The sequence below is a fragment of the Tetrao urogallus genome (genome assembly GCF_951394365.1).
Source record: "Tetrao urogallus genome assembly, chromosome: 4".
Lineage (NCBI taxonomy): Eukaryota > Metazoa > Chordata > Aves > Galliformes > Phasianidae > Tetrao > Tetrao urogallus.
In genome coordinates this window covers 11,205,909-11,221,155 of record NC_136817.1, presented here as the reverse complement: position 1 = coordinate 11,221,155, position 15,247 = coordinate 11,205,909, and the positions used below count along the sequence as shown (strand labels likewise).

General features: G+C 43.6%; 1 protein-coding gene across 1 annotated transcript in view; it reads right to left on the bottom strand.

The window, feature by feature from the left end:
- Positions 1-12,226, bottom strand: part of HHIP (hedgehog interacting protein) — a gene marked incomplete at both ends in the record, with an annotated part of 68,877 nt that extends 56,651 nt beyond the window's left edge. The window contains 2 exons of the mRNA XM_079534741.1: positions 5,099-5,294; positions 11,960-12,226. Of these exons, the coding sequence (XP_079390867.1) occupies positions 5,099-5,294; positions 11,960-12,226 (463 nt within the window). The remainder of the gene's footprint in view (positions 1-5,098; positions 5,295-11,959) is intronic.
- Between the last annotated feature and the right edge of the window lie 3,021 nt (positions 12,227-15,247).

Genomic DNA, 15,247 nt, shown 5'->3' with positions numbered 1-15,247 from the left:
AAAATTTTTTAGATCCCAGAATTTTTGTGGAGTGGAAAGCCTTTCCCACCCAACTATACTTCTTTTCATATGCATCTTCCTTTAAAAACTTTGGACAAATAACATGACAAAGCCTGCCTTTGGTTTCTATAAAACAGTATCTGGAAACACATGGCAGTGTGTTGTGGTATAAAAGTTTAATTACCATGATTTGGAGCTTCAGTAAAAATCATCTGTGAGGAGCTGGTTTTAATTTATAGTAGTTATTTGGAGAAAATGTGAGATACAATTTCAAGTGGAACAACTGAAGAGGAACGCTGATATAATCACAGCCTAGTATTCCAAGGCTTTGTAGATAGAATGCCAAAATCAAAGGTAATCTAAAATCTTGGAGTTATTTGACTTAAGAATACACCGTTTTATATTTAATAATTTCTTTCTCTAGGCACAGAAGATCACTACAGAAGATGCAACAGAATATTAGAGGTGTACAGTTTCCAAGAATTTCTAGCATTTTCTAAGTATGCCACCTACTATTTATTATAAATTAACTACTCTTGGCTTGAGTTTTATCTTTAGTCAGAATAACTGAGAGCATATTTTTGATCTTGTTTTTCAACTCAGTAAATGTTCATTTCAAATAACAATCTGATGCAAACTCACTTAACTAATGCCTTAGGCAGCATCTTTTCTTACATGTAAGACTACTCTCTTTTCCTTATGAAATATTTTATCGTGCACTTAGGTACATCTTGCACTGCAGTTGCCTTCTGCAACTTCTGGTTTGAAAAGATAAGGCTTACATTCCAGTCTCAGAATTGTTCCTAAGAAGTGAGTTTTGAATTAAACTATGAAAATTAGAATTAAACTATAAAAATTAGTCAGTGAATTGCTAAATTGTTGCATTGTTGATGGGAATGTGACCTCTGTAAGTACAGTTTCACCTGTGCATCTGGGATAGTTCCGTTCTATAAGGAAACTAATTCACAAAAAACATCTGCTTCTGTGTTCTATATGCTAGATTCACCGTACAAACAGCTTCTGTGAAGACAGCTTAAAAACACTCCTACTTCCCTATCCACTTACAGCCATTTAATGTTTCCTTTATTGCGCTTACAATGTAAAATCTTTAGTTGAGAGATTGCTGTTTTGTTCAGTGCTTGTACAATGTCCAGAAGAACGGTCCATGACAAGTGCCCCTAAGCACTAGAATTATTCTGGGGAGAAGAAAAGGATAATTTTGCTCACATGGAGTTTATCCAAAAACAGCTCTGTCACCATCCACCATGAGAACTATGCCTAATAAGGACTGCGACGTTCAGTCCTGCGTGAATTTCTGCTCAGCACACTGAATTGAATACCATCTCATCCACTCCTTTGCACGGATCTGCACTGGCTTGAAGAGTGTATGAAAATCAGGCTCATCTGCTTTATTCCTACATTGCTGACCTTGAGCGTACAGTTCTGTATTGTGCAAAAGAAGTGTTTGCTTGTTTGCATTTCCAACAGCTAGGTGAGAAATTTTTCACTTCTTTTCTCAACTCTCAGTGTAAACTAAAGCAAAGAGGTGATTACAGGCTGATTTGTTCAAAACATGCTATGTGCAGTGGTAGCTGACATCACTTCCTACTGGTTTTCAAGTGACTTGTAGCTCTTGCTACACTGCTGCATTGCAGGTACCTTAACAAAAGCAGTGTCACGGTTAGTCCTCCTGCTGTTCTTATTAGCAATAGCATCACTACTATTTTTCTCTAGGTTGACTATGTGCACGATAACTATAAGTAGACCACGCCAGAACTTCTGGAGGTGTTGTTTCAGTTGCAGAATTTCTCTGTTGTTCTTTGCTTTTTTGGGATGGGGTGCCCCTGTTTGGAGTAAAAAAAAGAATAAAAAATACTATCTACCATCTGTTCTGGCAATGCCTGTGCTCAGATCTGGGCCTGGATCTGGATTCACGCACAGTCATCTGGAATCTATTTCTTCAAATGGAAATGAGGCAGTGCATGTAGTTCAAAATCTGTCCAATGTCTTTGGTTGGCAGAACCCTCTGTGGCTGAGGCACAGGTTTGTTCTTTAGAATATGTTGCCACTATGGGCATGAATCAAGTGTTTGCTCATGCCAGGAGGGAGAATTGGCCGTGCCTTTCCTTATGTAGCTGTATTAATAATAAACATTAGACAGTCTTCTCTTACGATCTTGTAAAACTTAAAATTCCTATTGTTTGAAGAGTCTTTGTTAACTCCAGCTTCCCATCAGTAACCACTTAAACTGAAATTCACGGTAATGATCAGATGAGAAATAATGACCACAGTCAACCAGTATGAAGCAGGGAACTTCCATAGTCAGATTTCGTGAAACGTTGCGCCCTCCTTCAGTAAAACATCCATAAAATGCTAACAGCTTCCAGTTCTTCTGCTTGAGTAAATAAGTGGGCCCTCTTAGTCTGTGGATATTCAAAACTACTAAATAAGTCAATGATGTCAGTTGATGATGTCAGATGAATAAGTCAATCCTGATACACTCCTAACTGGTGGGCAGACTGCTATCTTCAAAAGAATCAACCAATGATATGTGCCCATTTTCATCTTTGCAAATAGAAAAAGAACAAGAAACGAATTTCTGGAGCCAAGTCATCAGAAAACTAGTGTGTAGTTTCTTAGTCTTCTTGGTTAATTTGTACTGCTAACATTTGAATTATAGAAAAGGTGCTTGCTCTCCTCAATCGCTAATAACATTTCTAATTTGTGCAGCACATAAGGGCTAGAATTACTTTTATAGTCAGCACTTTCCTTACAGTCCTTTCTATGTGTTCAGGAACAATTAGCACTCCTTAATGGAAGAAAAGAAATTATTTGACTTTTTAACAAATGCAGAGTGAATCTCTGGCAGAGACCTCTGGTCTAAGGGCCTGTTAATTTCCAACTCTTTGTTTAATCCTCCAGGCAAAACTGAAAACATAGCTTCCATGTTTTTCCTTTTTCCTTTTGTAATAAATATTACGGACAGATGGGTCTCACAAGAAAAACGAAAGACCTAATTAGCTGCCTTTTTAATTATTTACATTTTCAACTGTACATTAAACCATATTGAAATCCTACATGCAGTCTTCTCAAAAAGATGAGCATGAATTCTAGTACCTTCGTCAAATACTGGTGTAGGCATCCACAATCATGTGGACCAACCAGACCACCTAAAGAACCCTGCTTCTGGCTGCAAGTACGCAACAACTTTTTTTTTCTAATACTACCCACTTTCAGAAGAAGTATATAGAATGATTATTAGTGTCTGATTGATGTAGGAAAAATCCTATTTTAACTGATGCTAAAGTATGTAAGCTCTTTTCCTGCAAAGCACAGTGCTCTGTCCAGTGCTAAAGTTATGCTTTCATCTGGTTATCTTTCAAGGCAAGCTGGGTGGTCACAGAAAGCACTTGACATCTTGATGCACTTCAGCAGTTTTACATATACACAAACTTTGTAGAAAAATAAATTTGTCATTCGTCACCACATATGTTGATCTGAGGAGTGAGGTTCCTGTGGCTATAGCTCCTGTGCTGCTCAGCCCTTTCTCTTTCTCTCTCGCTCTCTCCATCTCCTCCTTCTTCCTCCCCTTTCCCCCCTTTCACTTTTTCCAATTAAAAGAAGTTGTTTCCTCAGAAACTCAGAATTTCACTAAACAACCGTAAGCGACTTGCTCTGCCGAATATGCTCATCGTTTGCATTAGTTACAACTCATGTAAAAAAAACCTCTTTGTGCTGACTTCTCACACGGGCTAAACATCTAAAATATCTAATCTATTATCGCTGTTCAGCAGGCAGTCCTGGCAACTGTGATCCATTCTGCTTCGCTTTGGGGAATGTGATAAAGAGCAAGAAACAGCTGGTTTGAGAAAGCCTTAGAAACATCTCTTAGTTTATAAAGACAATAATAATATTTTCATATTTGAATGGGTTGAGATACATGTTAAACCACAGTAAAGGGGAAAAAGTAAGTCAATTCAAAATATTTTCTCAAGCCAATAAAAGAACATTGCAAAAAATCACTGCACTCTTGGGATTTTGTAGAAAACAAGTACACAGTGTGCACATGCAATTAAAAACCCTCCTCCAAATCTCATCCACTTAAACTATCCCCTTTACTTAAATACGTTTATGTTCTATTGCAAAGCTCTGTTCATATATCAAAAAGTACTATTTGTAAATTCATTTTTCTTATCCTTATGAACTCTGCTTTCCAGTCAGTGTTGCTAATCAAAAATCTTAACCGGTTTAATTATTTTCTCCTGTGTGACATTATTTATAAGCACTGTTTGGAAAAAGAAAAAAAGCATAGTTTAAAAATGACAGCCTTCAACATGTAAATAATTTACTATTGAGAATACCAGAGATGTGATTTAATACAGTAGTACATTACAGCAGTGTTTCTAAAATGACCATCTTCAGTGGCTATTTTGTTGATTTATTTACAAGTGATAGCACACATTTGGTGACTGCCTTAGACAATACCGGTCACATTCTGCTGATGGTTTTGTCAAGCTAACTTTTCTGGCTATAGTGAGGAAGTGTTAGGTTAGTTCAGAATTTGGTTGTTAACAGCATGTTGGAACCAATTCAAAGATCACAGAAGTCTATCAAATAGCTCCCTTTGATTTCAAGGGGCTTTAAAACTACGGAAAAAACTCACAAGTTCCTAGGGTAACATACCCAGAAAAAACACTTTATTTATCAGCCTGCAGTGTCTGCAGCTTGCAGTGCCAGCACTCTTTCTTTCTTGTATTTGAAAGCTATCTGTCATTTAGAATAGCCTTTTGGATGGCCGACTAATTGCTTACATGATTTGAGTGAACACACCAACATAAAAAAAGGTAATAGCTTCAGGTGCCTTTGATAACAAATAACCCTGTGTTTCATGGAGAGCTGAATAGCAGAGCTCAAAACATTAACTCTCCACATAAGAAAGAATCACCACAGAGGCCCTGAAATATTCTGTCTTTGGGCAAAATCCCCTAGATATCAGTGGTGATTTCATCTGGTTAAGTGTTGGATCTATGACTACTCAGGCAATATCAACATTTCAAAGCAGGCATCCTTTAGTTCCATATTTTGTTATAGGTTTTACCTGGTAAGTTACCTCTGCAAGTATAATAGAATTCTTTACAATAGTCTTTGCACAAGTAGGGAAGAGTTAGTTCTCTTTCAGAAGTTTCCCCTTTCTCACGTGAGTGGAAAAGATTCTGGGCATGAGGTGAGCAGTGTGCACATCTGATTTCCTCCAGTAGCTTCGCACATTCTGTGTTGTTCGTGACGGAAAGTATCTGCAAGCCACAAACCAAAGACAAATAAACACATGACCTATTTCTCCATCTTACACATAAAGATTTTATGATCTAATGTAATAAATTATGCTAATAGAACCAATACAGTCTGTAATAAATGCATCATGTTTCATGTCAGTTTTCCAGAAGAATCAGGTACAAACATTGTTACAATGAAATCTGCAATATGCCATTAGGACAGTGATATTTCAAGTGTTTGCTTCTCTTTCCCAGATAAGAATAATAGCAGTGAAATTATTTTATGGATTCACACCTGCAAACTCTTATCGCAGAAACAATCTGTGAACTAGGCCGATCATTTATACAGGATCTACAGCAGCAGGCCTTCTGCTCATTTATGAGAAATACCTAAAAACACAGCTTGAAAGGTGACCTATTCAAGTACGTAGAGAGTACAAGCAAAAATTCTACCATCAAACACATCAGGGAAACCACATGCAGGTATTTGTTAAGTAGGTGTATCTTGAACTGTGCCACAGTCTGGCTACTGAGGTGCTTGCTGTGCAGTTCGGCAGGTGCCTGGGATTGTTCGTTTTTTAAATGCTGCTCCCCATTTTGCACTCTCTAATGCAGACTACTTGGTGGAAAAAGCTGTATGTTTTCAGACGTTTCATAAGGGAGAAAAAGAATTTGTGCATAGCATCTTGTTTCTCTCAATTTTGAAAGCGTAACTTTCTCCTGAAAAAAGAGCATATATTATGCATAGTACTTGAAGAAGCACTAAACCACGATTGATGATGTGTTTAAGTAAACACACGAGCCTAAGGAGCGCAATGTCATCAAATCGTGAAAAATAATGGAAAACAGCATAGCTGTCTTTATTAGTCTTTGAATGCAGTGCACTTTGTTAATCTATTGTTAACCACATGGACTGTTTTTTGATCATTCATCCCAATGGTGGATAATGGGAAATGTGTTCTCAGCTGAGAAGGACTGAATCCGATCCAATGCAAAAACAAAGCTCAGGTTATTTCAACTGTTTGTTTAACGTGGCTATAAACAAAGACTCTAAGAGGCTTATTTTAAGAAATATTAATGCTGTAAGTATTTATATTCCATAAAATGTATAAATATTTGTAAATGTTGCATTTGAAAATAGCAACAAAGTTTTGCTGGAGTTCATATCTGACTTGTTTTGTAGAATGACTTTACAATGTGTCATTTCCCTGCAGGATAACATAGATGGGAATTATCTAAATCACTTTTGATAAAATTAGTTATTCGGCGCATGAAGACTCCTACTATGTTTGAGTATACTGTCTCACAGGCTGGCTGCCTTCTGGGGCGCAGCAGTTTGGTAACACAGTTCTGAACTCATCGCTTTATTTACATATCATAATTACGCAAGCATAAACCACTTGAGAGAAATGCACTCCCCATTGTTTTAAACAGCTATGTGTTCAAACTATTATACAATACACGGCCTGCACGGTTACACAAAATCCTGTTTAAAGGAGCATTAAGTTAGAAGATAAACTCTTTCAAGGAAAATTAAGTCTTAACTATGTATTGTCATGAGGCTAAGTGAAATGTTTAGTAAAGTTTAGTGTTGAACTTTAGACCACTGATGGGAAGAACACCATTTGGCCTCCACCCCTATTCTGGAAGAGATGCCATTGGCTTTCAGTATAATTCCTCCAGATTTGCTGAAATCACTGAGTATATTACGTGTTGTGTTCTTTACACTCTCTCTTCGCAGATTATCTTCATCTTCACAGCATCTGCAATTAAGTAGTGTGACTAACATCAGCCATGTATGGTTTATTATCTCTCTTCAGATCTTCTTTGGGATTATAATTGTCTCATATCTTCCCAGTCTTCCCCCCAAGGCTTATTTATTTATTTATCTATGTAACTTGAAGGCCAATTAATTGCACGTTGCATGTATGGTGAAAGGTTTGTCTTCACCCTGAGTTTACTGAATTCCTTCCACAGCTTGAACTCCTCTCCAGAAATAAATAATAATAATAATAATAAAAAGAAAAAGAAAAAAAAAGGGTTCTTTTGCTAGACTTTTTACTTGGGCCATAGCAGCACAACTGTTAACCTTAGCCTTCCTTCTTGAGTTTCAGATGTTGTTCTAGATGTGACAGATCTGGGAAACATGCCTCAAGGACAAGAACTAAAAATATAATTATAGCTACAATTATAGTATGACCAAAGTAAATAATAGCTACAACTTTGAACTTGACTTAATAGTCTCTGTGATTGCAGTCAAGGTGCTTGCAGTAATGCACAATGCTGAGGCAATTATCTGCATCATCTGGACTTTCTTAAAGAATGATGGCATCCTGACAAAGTACCTTGGTGTTCTGATGGGAAGCGGTGTATACAGTTCAGTCAAATCATTGTCTGCCAAATGGAACAACGTCTGGGTTCAGCAGTGGATGACTGAAAGCACTGTCCATAAATGCAGTTTTTTAAGAACTTGATGACATTAGCAAGCTGGAAGTTCTCCTTAAGTAAGGATGAAACGACCACTTTGGTCTTTCCACCAAATGAAAGTGCACCATGACTACAGACTCTTCAGAGTCCTTGCCTATATTCAGTAGTATCACCTACTTTGCAAAAGTCTCAGATTTTTTCATCAGTGAGTTAATCTCAAGCAGTAGGCTTTCTTGCGGTAGCGGTATGATGGTGTGTTTAGAAGTGCAAGTAAACACGAGGTATTACTAGGTAAATATTCAGTCTGTTTATTGAATTAACTCCACAGTGATGCAAATATAAAATTCTACCACTTCTACTGGAAGACTCCAGAAAGAATTATGAACAGGAAAAAAAAAAGAAAAAAAGAAAAAAAGAAATTACAGGATATCAAAGCAAATTTACTGTTTCTTGTGGAAAATGTAATTGACGTTGCCTGGTGATACAGAAGAAGAAATGCTTGCCAATATTTCTGTCCTCAGAATTAAGACAAAAGGATCCTAATCCCCCTGAGCAGCTGCTATCCAGGAATTAACCACAGGAATTCACCCCCTCATGTCATTTCTGGAATGAATCTTGGTCATATAATAGCTAATCGGAAGATTAAGGAATCAGAGTCAATCAATTATCTGAAAATCAAGTATGTTATTTAACTTTTAGAATGCTAAAGCAAAATCGGGTGGTAAGGTTTGCTCTGTGTGAGGTCTGATGCGTAACTCTCTACTGGCTGGGAGATAGGACAACCATTCTATTCTGAATCTCAGTAAATTGATAACGTATTTATCCTGGAGTATATTAAATCAGTTGTAAGTGAAAGCTGCAATACTTATCTGAATGAACTTTTTTTCTGTTGGTTCTCCACTTTGCAAATGACCCTACGGTTGACAATGGCTTTTGGTCTTTTGAAGAAATGTAAACTAATTTCCTGCTTCAATTTTTAATGTTGTGTGTGAAAACATCGAACTTCAGTCGTTTAAACTAACTGTGCTCTGGAAAATATGTAAAACTCCCAAACATTTATTGCAACATGCCTAATAATGATTATGCCTGCTGCTGAATAAGTTACAACATCTGTAAGATCATCCTTTAATCTTTTGCCACATGACAGTAAAACACAAAGACTAAAGGTAAGATAAATCCCGGCATAGTATACAACATTGGTTTATCGACAAAAAGAATAGTGCAAGGAAGAAGAACCAGAGGAAGGCACAGTGGACAGAAATTCTTTACGTTGAATGTAGTCATCTGTTTTGTGTACCCTGGTCATATCTAGAACGAAAGGCAACATTGTTTTGATGCTAACCCATAAAAACCCAACCCATGGTGAAATAAGTCATTGCACTAAGCTGTATTTGACATACAAGCATTTATGTCTAAAAATCATATGCTTAGGAGATAGTTCAGCTGTTGGGTTGAACATATGCTTCTTCTGTACTATAGAACTGGATTATGTCATTAAAGAGTTCGGTTTCAATTTTTAGGGTAATATGTAAATAGATCATTGTACTAAGGCAGCTGTTAAAGGGACTCCGAGATGAGTTATTTGTTTAGTTGGATGTGTTCAACAATAGCCTTTGTTCGTGAAAGAGCCAGAGCAAACAAATGATTGTAAAAGGGCACACTTGAAAACAATTACTTTTCACCCTTTCCTTGACAGCTTTGGCTGTGAAGCCAACTGAGGTAGAGAGGACTTCCTCGCCTGTTGGGCTATAAGCAAACTTTCAGAAAAACTGGCACTGCAATATTTGGCGGGTCTTTAGTAGTCCTTCGTGAACAAAGGGAGAAGAAGAAGACTGGAAGACGAAGAGTTAAATGTCAACAACTGTATGTAAAAATCATACTTGAGGCAGTGCAGTGCTGTGTGTTAGGGTAGCTCCATTTCTGCTTCCAAAACCACAGCCAGTGGTGCCATTTTCGTTATAAATTTCGCAAATTTGGTCAAAAATTCTCAAAGACCCAGCATCTTAACCAAGAAGCTCTCACGAAAATGTCTACTGAGCATGTCAACTCTTTGCTTTTAAAGAAGCTGGTGTTCGGCTTTCTGCTAATGTCAAAGCCATAGATAGATGATGGAGAGCAAGTTTAAACAAGCTATTTTTTTTGGACTGTCATAGAATTTTTAAAATGTTTTTTTTCTAATAAGTTCTATTCCAATGCACTCCATAACAGTTTGCCTTGTCTTTTATGGAAAGACCACCTCATTTGGTGAAGTATAAATGACATATTTTGACATTTTTCCTAAACATGTATTGATATGATGAAGCAGATCTGAGACGTTCAGAAAAGTTAATCTGTCATGGAAAATAGTCTGATTTTAAAAACCTGTAGAATTATATTTCTTAAAAAGCGTAAATTATATTTAAAAGAACAGATTTGACAGCTCAGGAATAGCTGGTGTGGCATATACGGTCAATGCCACACATTTACATGAAGTTTTGAGTGCTGTTTGTCAAATGGCATCCAAGGGGAGTTAGAAGATGCTTTCAAGTAATTCTAAGAAGAGAATAAACCCTTCAAGTGTCTAAAGATTGAAAAGTTACTGAAGCACAACTTCCAGTTTACTGCGTGGAGCCAATTGCTGCAAGGGTCTCCAAGCACTGGACAATCTCAGTAGCATATATGCCACTGAGCCATTACAAACAGGGTGATTTAAGGACATATTTCCTAGTCCTTATTCTTTTTTTTTTTTTTTTTTTTTTTTTTTTTTCCCAGCTACATCTTTCAGGTTATCTGTGTGTGGTTAGCTTATAGTTTAATTCAGTTATCACACAGGGGCTTAATGACATTGTCTCTAGACGACGTGAAGAAATCTATCTGCCTTGAATCTCAAACTGCTGCTGCATATGGTATGAATAAAGAGAGATCTGCAGCTGAAAACCTGCAGTAAGACAGTTCTCACTCATCTGGGAATAGAGGGGGTAGGACAAATGCTCCCTCAAAAGGCATGAACATTTGGACAGAGCTGGGGACTGAAGGAGAATGATGTTCTCCAGTTTCACCCATTAGTGAACCAACTAACAAACACAATGGTGTTGTTGTTATTCTTTTGCCATAAGCAACAGGACTCTGTGTGTGGGCAGCAGTTTAGTGGGGAGGAGGATAAGTCGACCCCTTTTTGTCCTATTGATTTTTTCCTATTTGCATGACTTGAGCAAATTAAATGATGCAATATGGCTTTTTGTTACAAAACAAAGTGAGAGATACCACCCAGACACATATGTTGATTCGTAGAAGCTGTTTACATGAGAATGGAGTGAAATCTACCGTGAACCGAGCATAAAAATTCGATTCAGGCCGGGTATTTCTTTTTTATTATGCTTGGGCCAGCGAGACTGGGACACAAGTTTTCCTCGAGTCTCTCAGACCCTGACAACTACAGAGTCGTAACGGAGGAATTCTTAATTAAACCTAAACCACGATGGAGGAAAAAAAAAAAAAAAAAAAAAAAAAAGACCAAAAAAAAAAAAAAAAAAAGACACCTGATGGCTTCTTTCACGTGCAGCGCTTCCTAACGACGCTGCCGGGTGCCGCTCCGCCCGCCGAGGTGCCGCACGCCCGCGGGTCTCAGCATCAGGCGGGCGGGCAGCGGCGGGCGGAGGGCGTCCGGAGAAGCGGACTGTGAGCGGCCGCCTCCCCGCAGCCCCCGCCGCGCTGCCGGGCGCAGAGCTGCGCCCGCTCGTGTCCCGGAGCCCGGCCGGGGCGGGCGCTGTGCGCCGGGCGCCGCCACGGCCGCGGGTGGGCTTTGCGGCTGACGCGCGTCATCGCGGGCAGCGCGGGGCCCCGAGGGCTGCGAAGATCGTAAAGTTTGGGTACGCCGACGCCGTCCTCTATCCCAAACCTTCCCTGACTAAACGCGCGGGGAAAAATTGGACGAGATTTTCGTTACTCCAGAAAAATAAACCGGAAACCACCGCCGGGCTCATTTACGGTCCCGACGCCGCCAGCGCCCGGACGGCAGCCAGAGCCCGTCCCGCTCCTCCACCTTCCCGGAGCCGCTACCTGCGGGCGGCACGGTCCCTCCGCTCCGGCCCCGGCGGCGGCCCCCCGGCGCTCCCACGCGAGGCGCGCGGCACGGACCCGTGCCGTACCCGCCGAGCGCCCGTCCCCCGCGGACGGCGCGCGCTCCCCGGGCGCCGGTTCAGCTCCGGAGGCGGGCTGCCGCCGTCCCGCGCCCCCGCGCAACAGAAGCGGCCGCGGCGCCCGCCGTCGGCGGTGCCTACCTTGGCCCCGGCGTGCAGCAACCCCTGCGCGTCGGCGCGGGAGCAGCAGGAGAGGCGCGGGTAGAGGCCGCGGCACATCGCCTCCGCGCCGCCCGGCGCCTCCGGGGACAGCAGCCGCCGGTCGCGCTTCTTCAGCCGCCGCGGCGGGGTCCCGTTGAGGCACCTTCTCCTCCGGGCGCCGCTCTCTCCGAACTTGGCGTCCCCCTCGAAGAAGCAGAGAGCCACGGCCACCAGCAGCAGCTTGAACGGCAGCATCTTGAGCATCATGCCTGAGGGAGCGTGCGAACGCGCCCGAAGGGGGGGAGGAGGGGAATCCCACGGACTTTTCTTTGCACTTCGGGAAAACACCTCCCTCCCTCCCTCCCGCACAGGCTGCGGAACGGGGAGCGGAGCGGGCGGCCCGCGGGGAGCGCCGCTCCGAGAGGACGGGCGGAGGCGAGCGGGTGGAGGATGCTCGGCGGCCCCGCGAGCGGCACAGGTTCAGCAGCGGCCGCTGCCGCGCCGAGGCGCCGAGGCTCGGGGCGGGCCGGGCAGCGGGCGGCGGCGGCAGCCCTCCACTTGTCGTCCCATAGGAAGGGTGTCCCCGCGCTGGGACGGCGGCGGCGGCGGCCGGGCCGGGCGATGCCCCCTCCGCTGCCGGCGGCGGCTGCGGCTCACTAGGGCTCTCATGTTTCGCTCCCTCTTTTCTTCTTCTTTTTAAGCCGCGCGCGGGGAGGTGCTGCCACCGCGCGCCCTGCACGTCACCCGGCGGCACCGGCCGCGCGCGCCTCCCGCGCCGCCGCGGGGGCTCGGCGGGAAGCGGCGCCGCGCCCGCCTCGCGCCCGGCCTCGCCCCCGGTCCTCGTGCGAGCGGCGCGGGGCCGCGCCCGGCGCGAGCCGCGGGGGCGCGTGGCGGCGTCCCGCCCTGTAACGGTCGCCCGGCGGCTCCGGGTCGCCGCTCCGCTTTCACCCTCGGGGCCGCGCAGGCCGGCCGGCCGTACCCCGGGCACGTGGCCCCGGCTCGTCGGGAAGCGGCGGAGCCCCGCGGTTCCCCGGCGGAAGGCGAGCGCCGTAGGTGGGTGCCGCAGCTCCGACGGGGAAACGGACGGAGGGCGAGCGCCGGCTTCGGCCGGTTCCCAGAGTTCAGGGAACGTTCTGGATGCGCGTGGCCGAGGCCCGCACCGACGGCCGAGCTTCGACGGCCGCGGGGAGAGTCTGAAATGAGTTCGCAGTAGCACCGAGCCGTGAATCGCAGCGGCCGGCCTGTAGCTGCGGCCGCCAGCGGTGTGGGGAAATGGGGCGAGGGGTTAGCCGGGCGCGGGCAGAGCTCGGTTCTCGGGGACGGGACGAGGGGGAAACGGGGAGCCCGCGGAGCGCCCGGCCGAGGGAGGCGCCGGGGTGCCCGGAGGGGAGGCGGCCCGGAGTCCCGCGGCGCCAAGAGGAGGTGTGGGCGTCTTCCTGTGGGAACCGCCGCCCTCTGAGCTGCGGTGCAGGTGCAGCCGCGGAGGGAGGAAGGCAGGTGGGCAAACAGCGTCCGCGGGGCTGCTTCCCGGAGCTCCGTGGTGTGCTCTGACCGGGAGGGAGAGTACCTCGCACCCGAGGAGCCCGTCCGGGGGGAAGAAGGGTTGCATGGAGGGCCTTGTTTGAGGTAATGTTTCTGAAGGAAAAGCGAGGAAAATGAGTCTCTTCAGATTTACTTTTGAGCTCTTAGGCTAATGCGGTCCACAATGGAATTTGACGCAGACGAGGAGTACCTCCCATAAATCGTGTAGTCATACAAACTGCTGCTTCTCCTTTTAAGTGAGTTCCTTGAAGGCTGGCTGTCCCTTAGCTCACGGCCACCTGACTCTCTTTGACTGAAAACGTTCCTGGCCGAGGCCTGAGCAGCATGAGGGGTAAGAAGAGTGCACGAGGGCTCTGGTGCAGCTGATGGGTGGAGTCGGTGTGGCATCCACCAGCGCTAGGAATAGTTTTCTTCGTTGGTGTGTTAGTGGCAGTATGGGAACTGGTTCCATGAGCAACCACCTAGCAGAAGAGATACAGCTGTACTACGTTGTGCTCGTTTCTCTGAATTATTACGTAGGCTATTCTGAAATAAAGGTGATTCTAGCGTATGATACCAGAATAACCGTCTCAGAACGGAGTCGGTTTTATTCCCAGGCAGTCTCACCACGGAGGGTCACGCAGGTGGAGCTGTAGAGTTGGAAGTATACAGCTGAAGGCCTGTCTGTCCCTTTCCGTGGGCAGTCAGGTGCTCGTGGTTTTCAAGCAGATTGTGTACTTTTGCGCCACTTCTCACCTATTGGAATGGGAAACTGGAACTCGATGGAAAGAAGTGGCTGTGGGGCAGAGACCCTCTTGAAAAAACAAATGTTCAGTGAAAATTTCTTTTGCAGCCTGGTCTGCGCAGTTCCTGTCTCTCTGGAGGAGAGAGGAAGTGAGGAATATAAATCTATACGATCAAAGTAGTACAGCTATTAGTAAATAACCTTTCTTCCTCCTTCAACTTCTGCCTGCATAAATATCCGTTTCTATGTATACCTGTACCAGTTCTCAGAGAAGGTGAATTTGAGCTGTATTAATTAAATAGAGAATGATTTCCCGAGACGGGAAGCTGCCAAACTAAGAAAGAGCTGACAGTCTGTGAAGGTCAGGTTCTACACAGAAATTTTGCACGGATCCATGCTGAAGACATTTCCCAGAAATTCTGTGGAATGTACTATTGACCTTGTATAATGTGAAATGTTTGAAACTCTAAGCTCTGTAGCAATAGAGGGATATAAGGATGTATAAGCAAGACTTGCAGAGGGTTGAATGTTTTTTAAAACCCCTGTATAGAAATTGCTGATCTTGTTGGTTTTTTTGTGTGTGCAATTTAATCTTATGTTCTTTTCCATACTTTGAAAGAGTACATGATGGCTTCTTTAACAAAGTATGTTTTTCAAGCTGGTTGATACAGGAATTTATTTATAAACCTTTTTTAATAATGCAAAGTTAAGGTCAGTATTAATATATGACATTTCAGAGTGTCAACTTCAGGTGACTTTCAACCTCTTATAAACAGAGATAAGGGAATACTTAGGAAGTAGAAACGTATACATAGGAAATATGGTTAATAAACACATCAGTCTTCTAATGCAACCTGGGTTCTGTCATGTGAAGTTCATTATTGCAAATGATTAAATATGATAATGCCCAAAGCAGGGATGAATAAATTCTGTCATTAGTTCAGAGTGTGTAGGATGGCAGTGAGGATCTTTCAATTACAATGCAGTTACGTGTGCAAGGGTTAGCAGATTAAAAGGAAGCT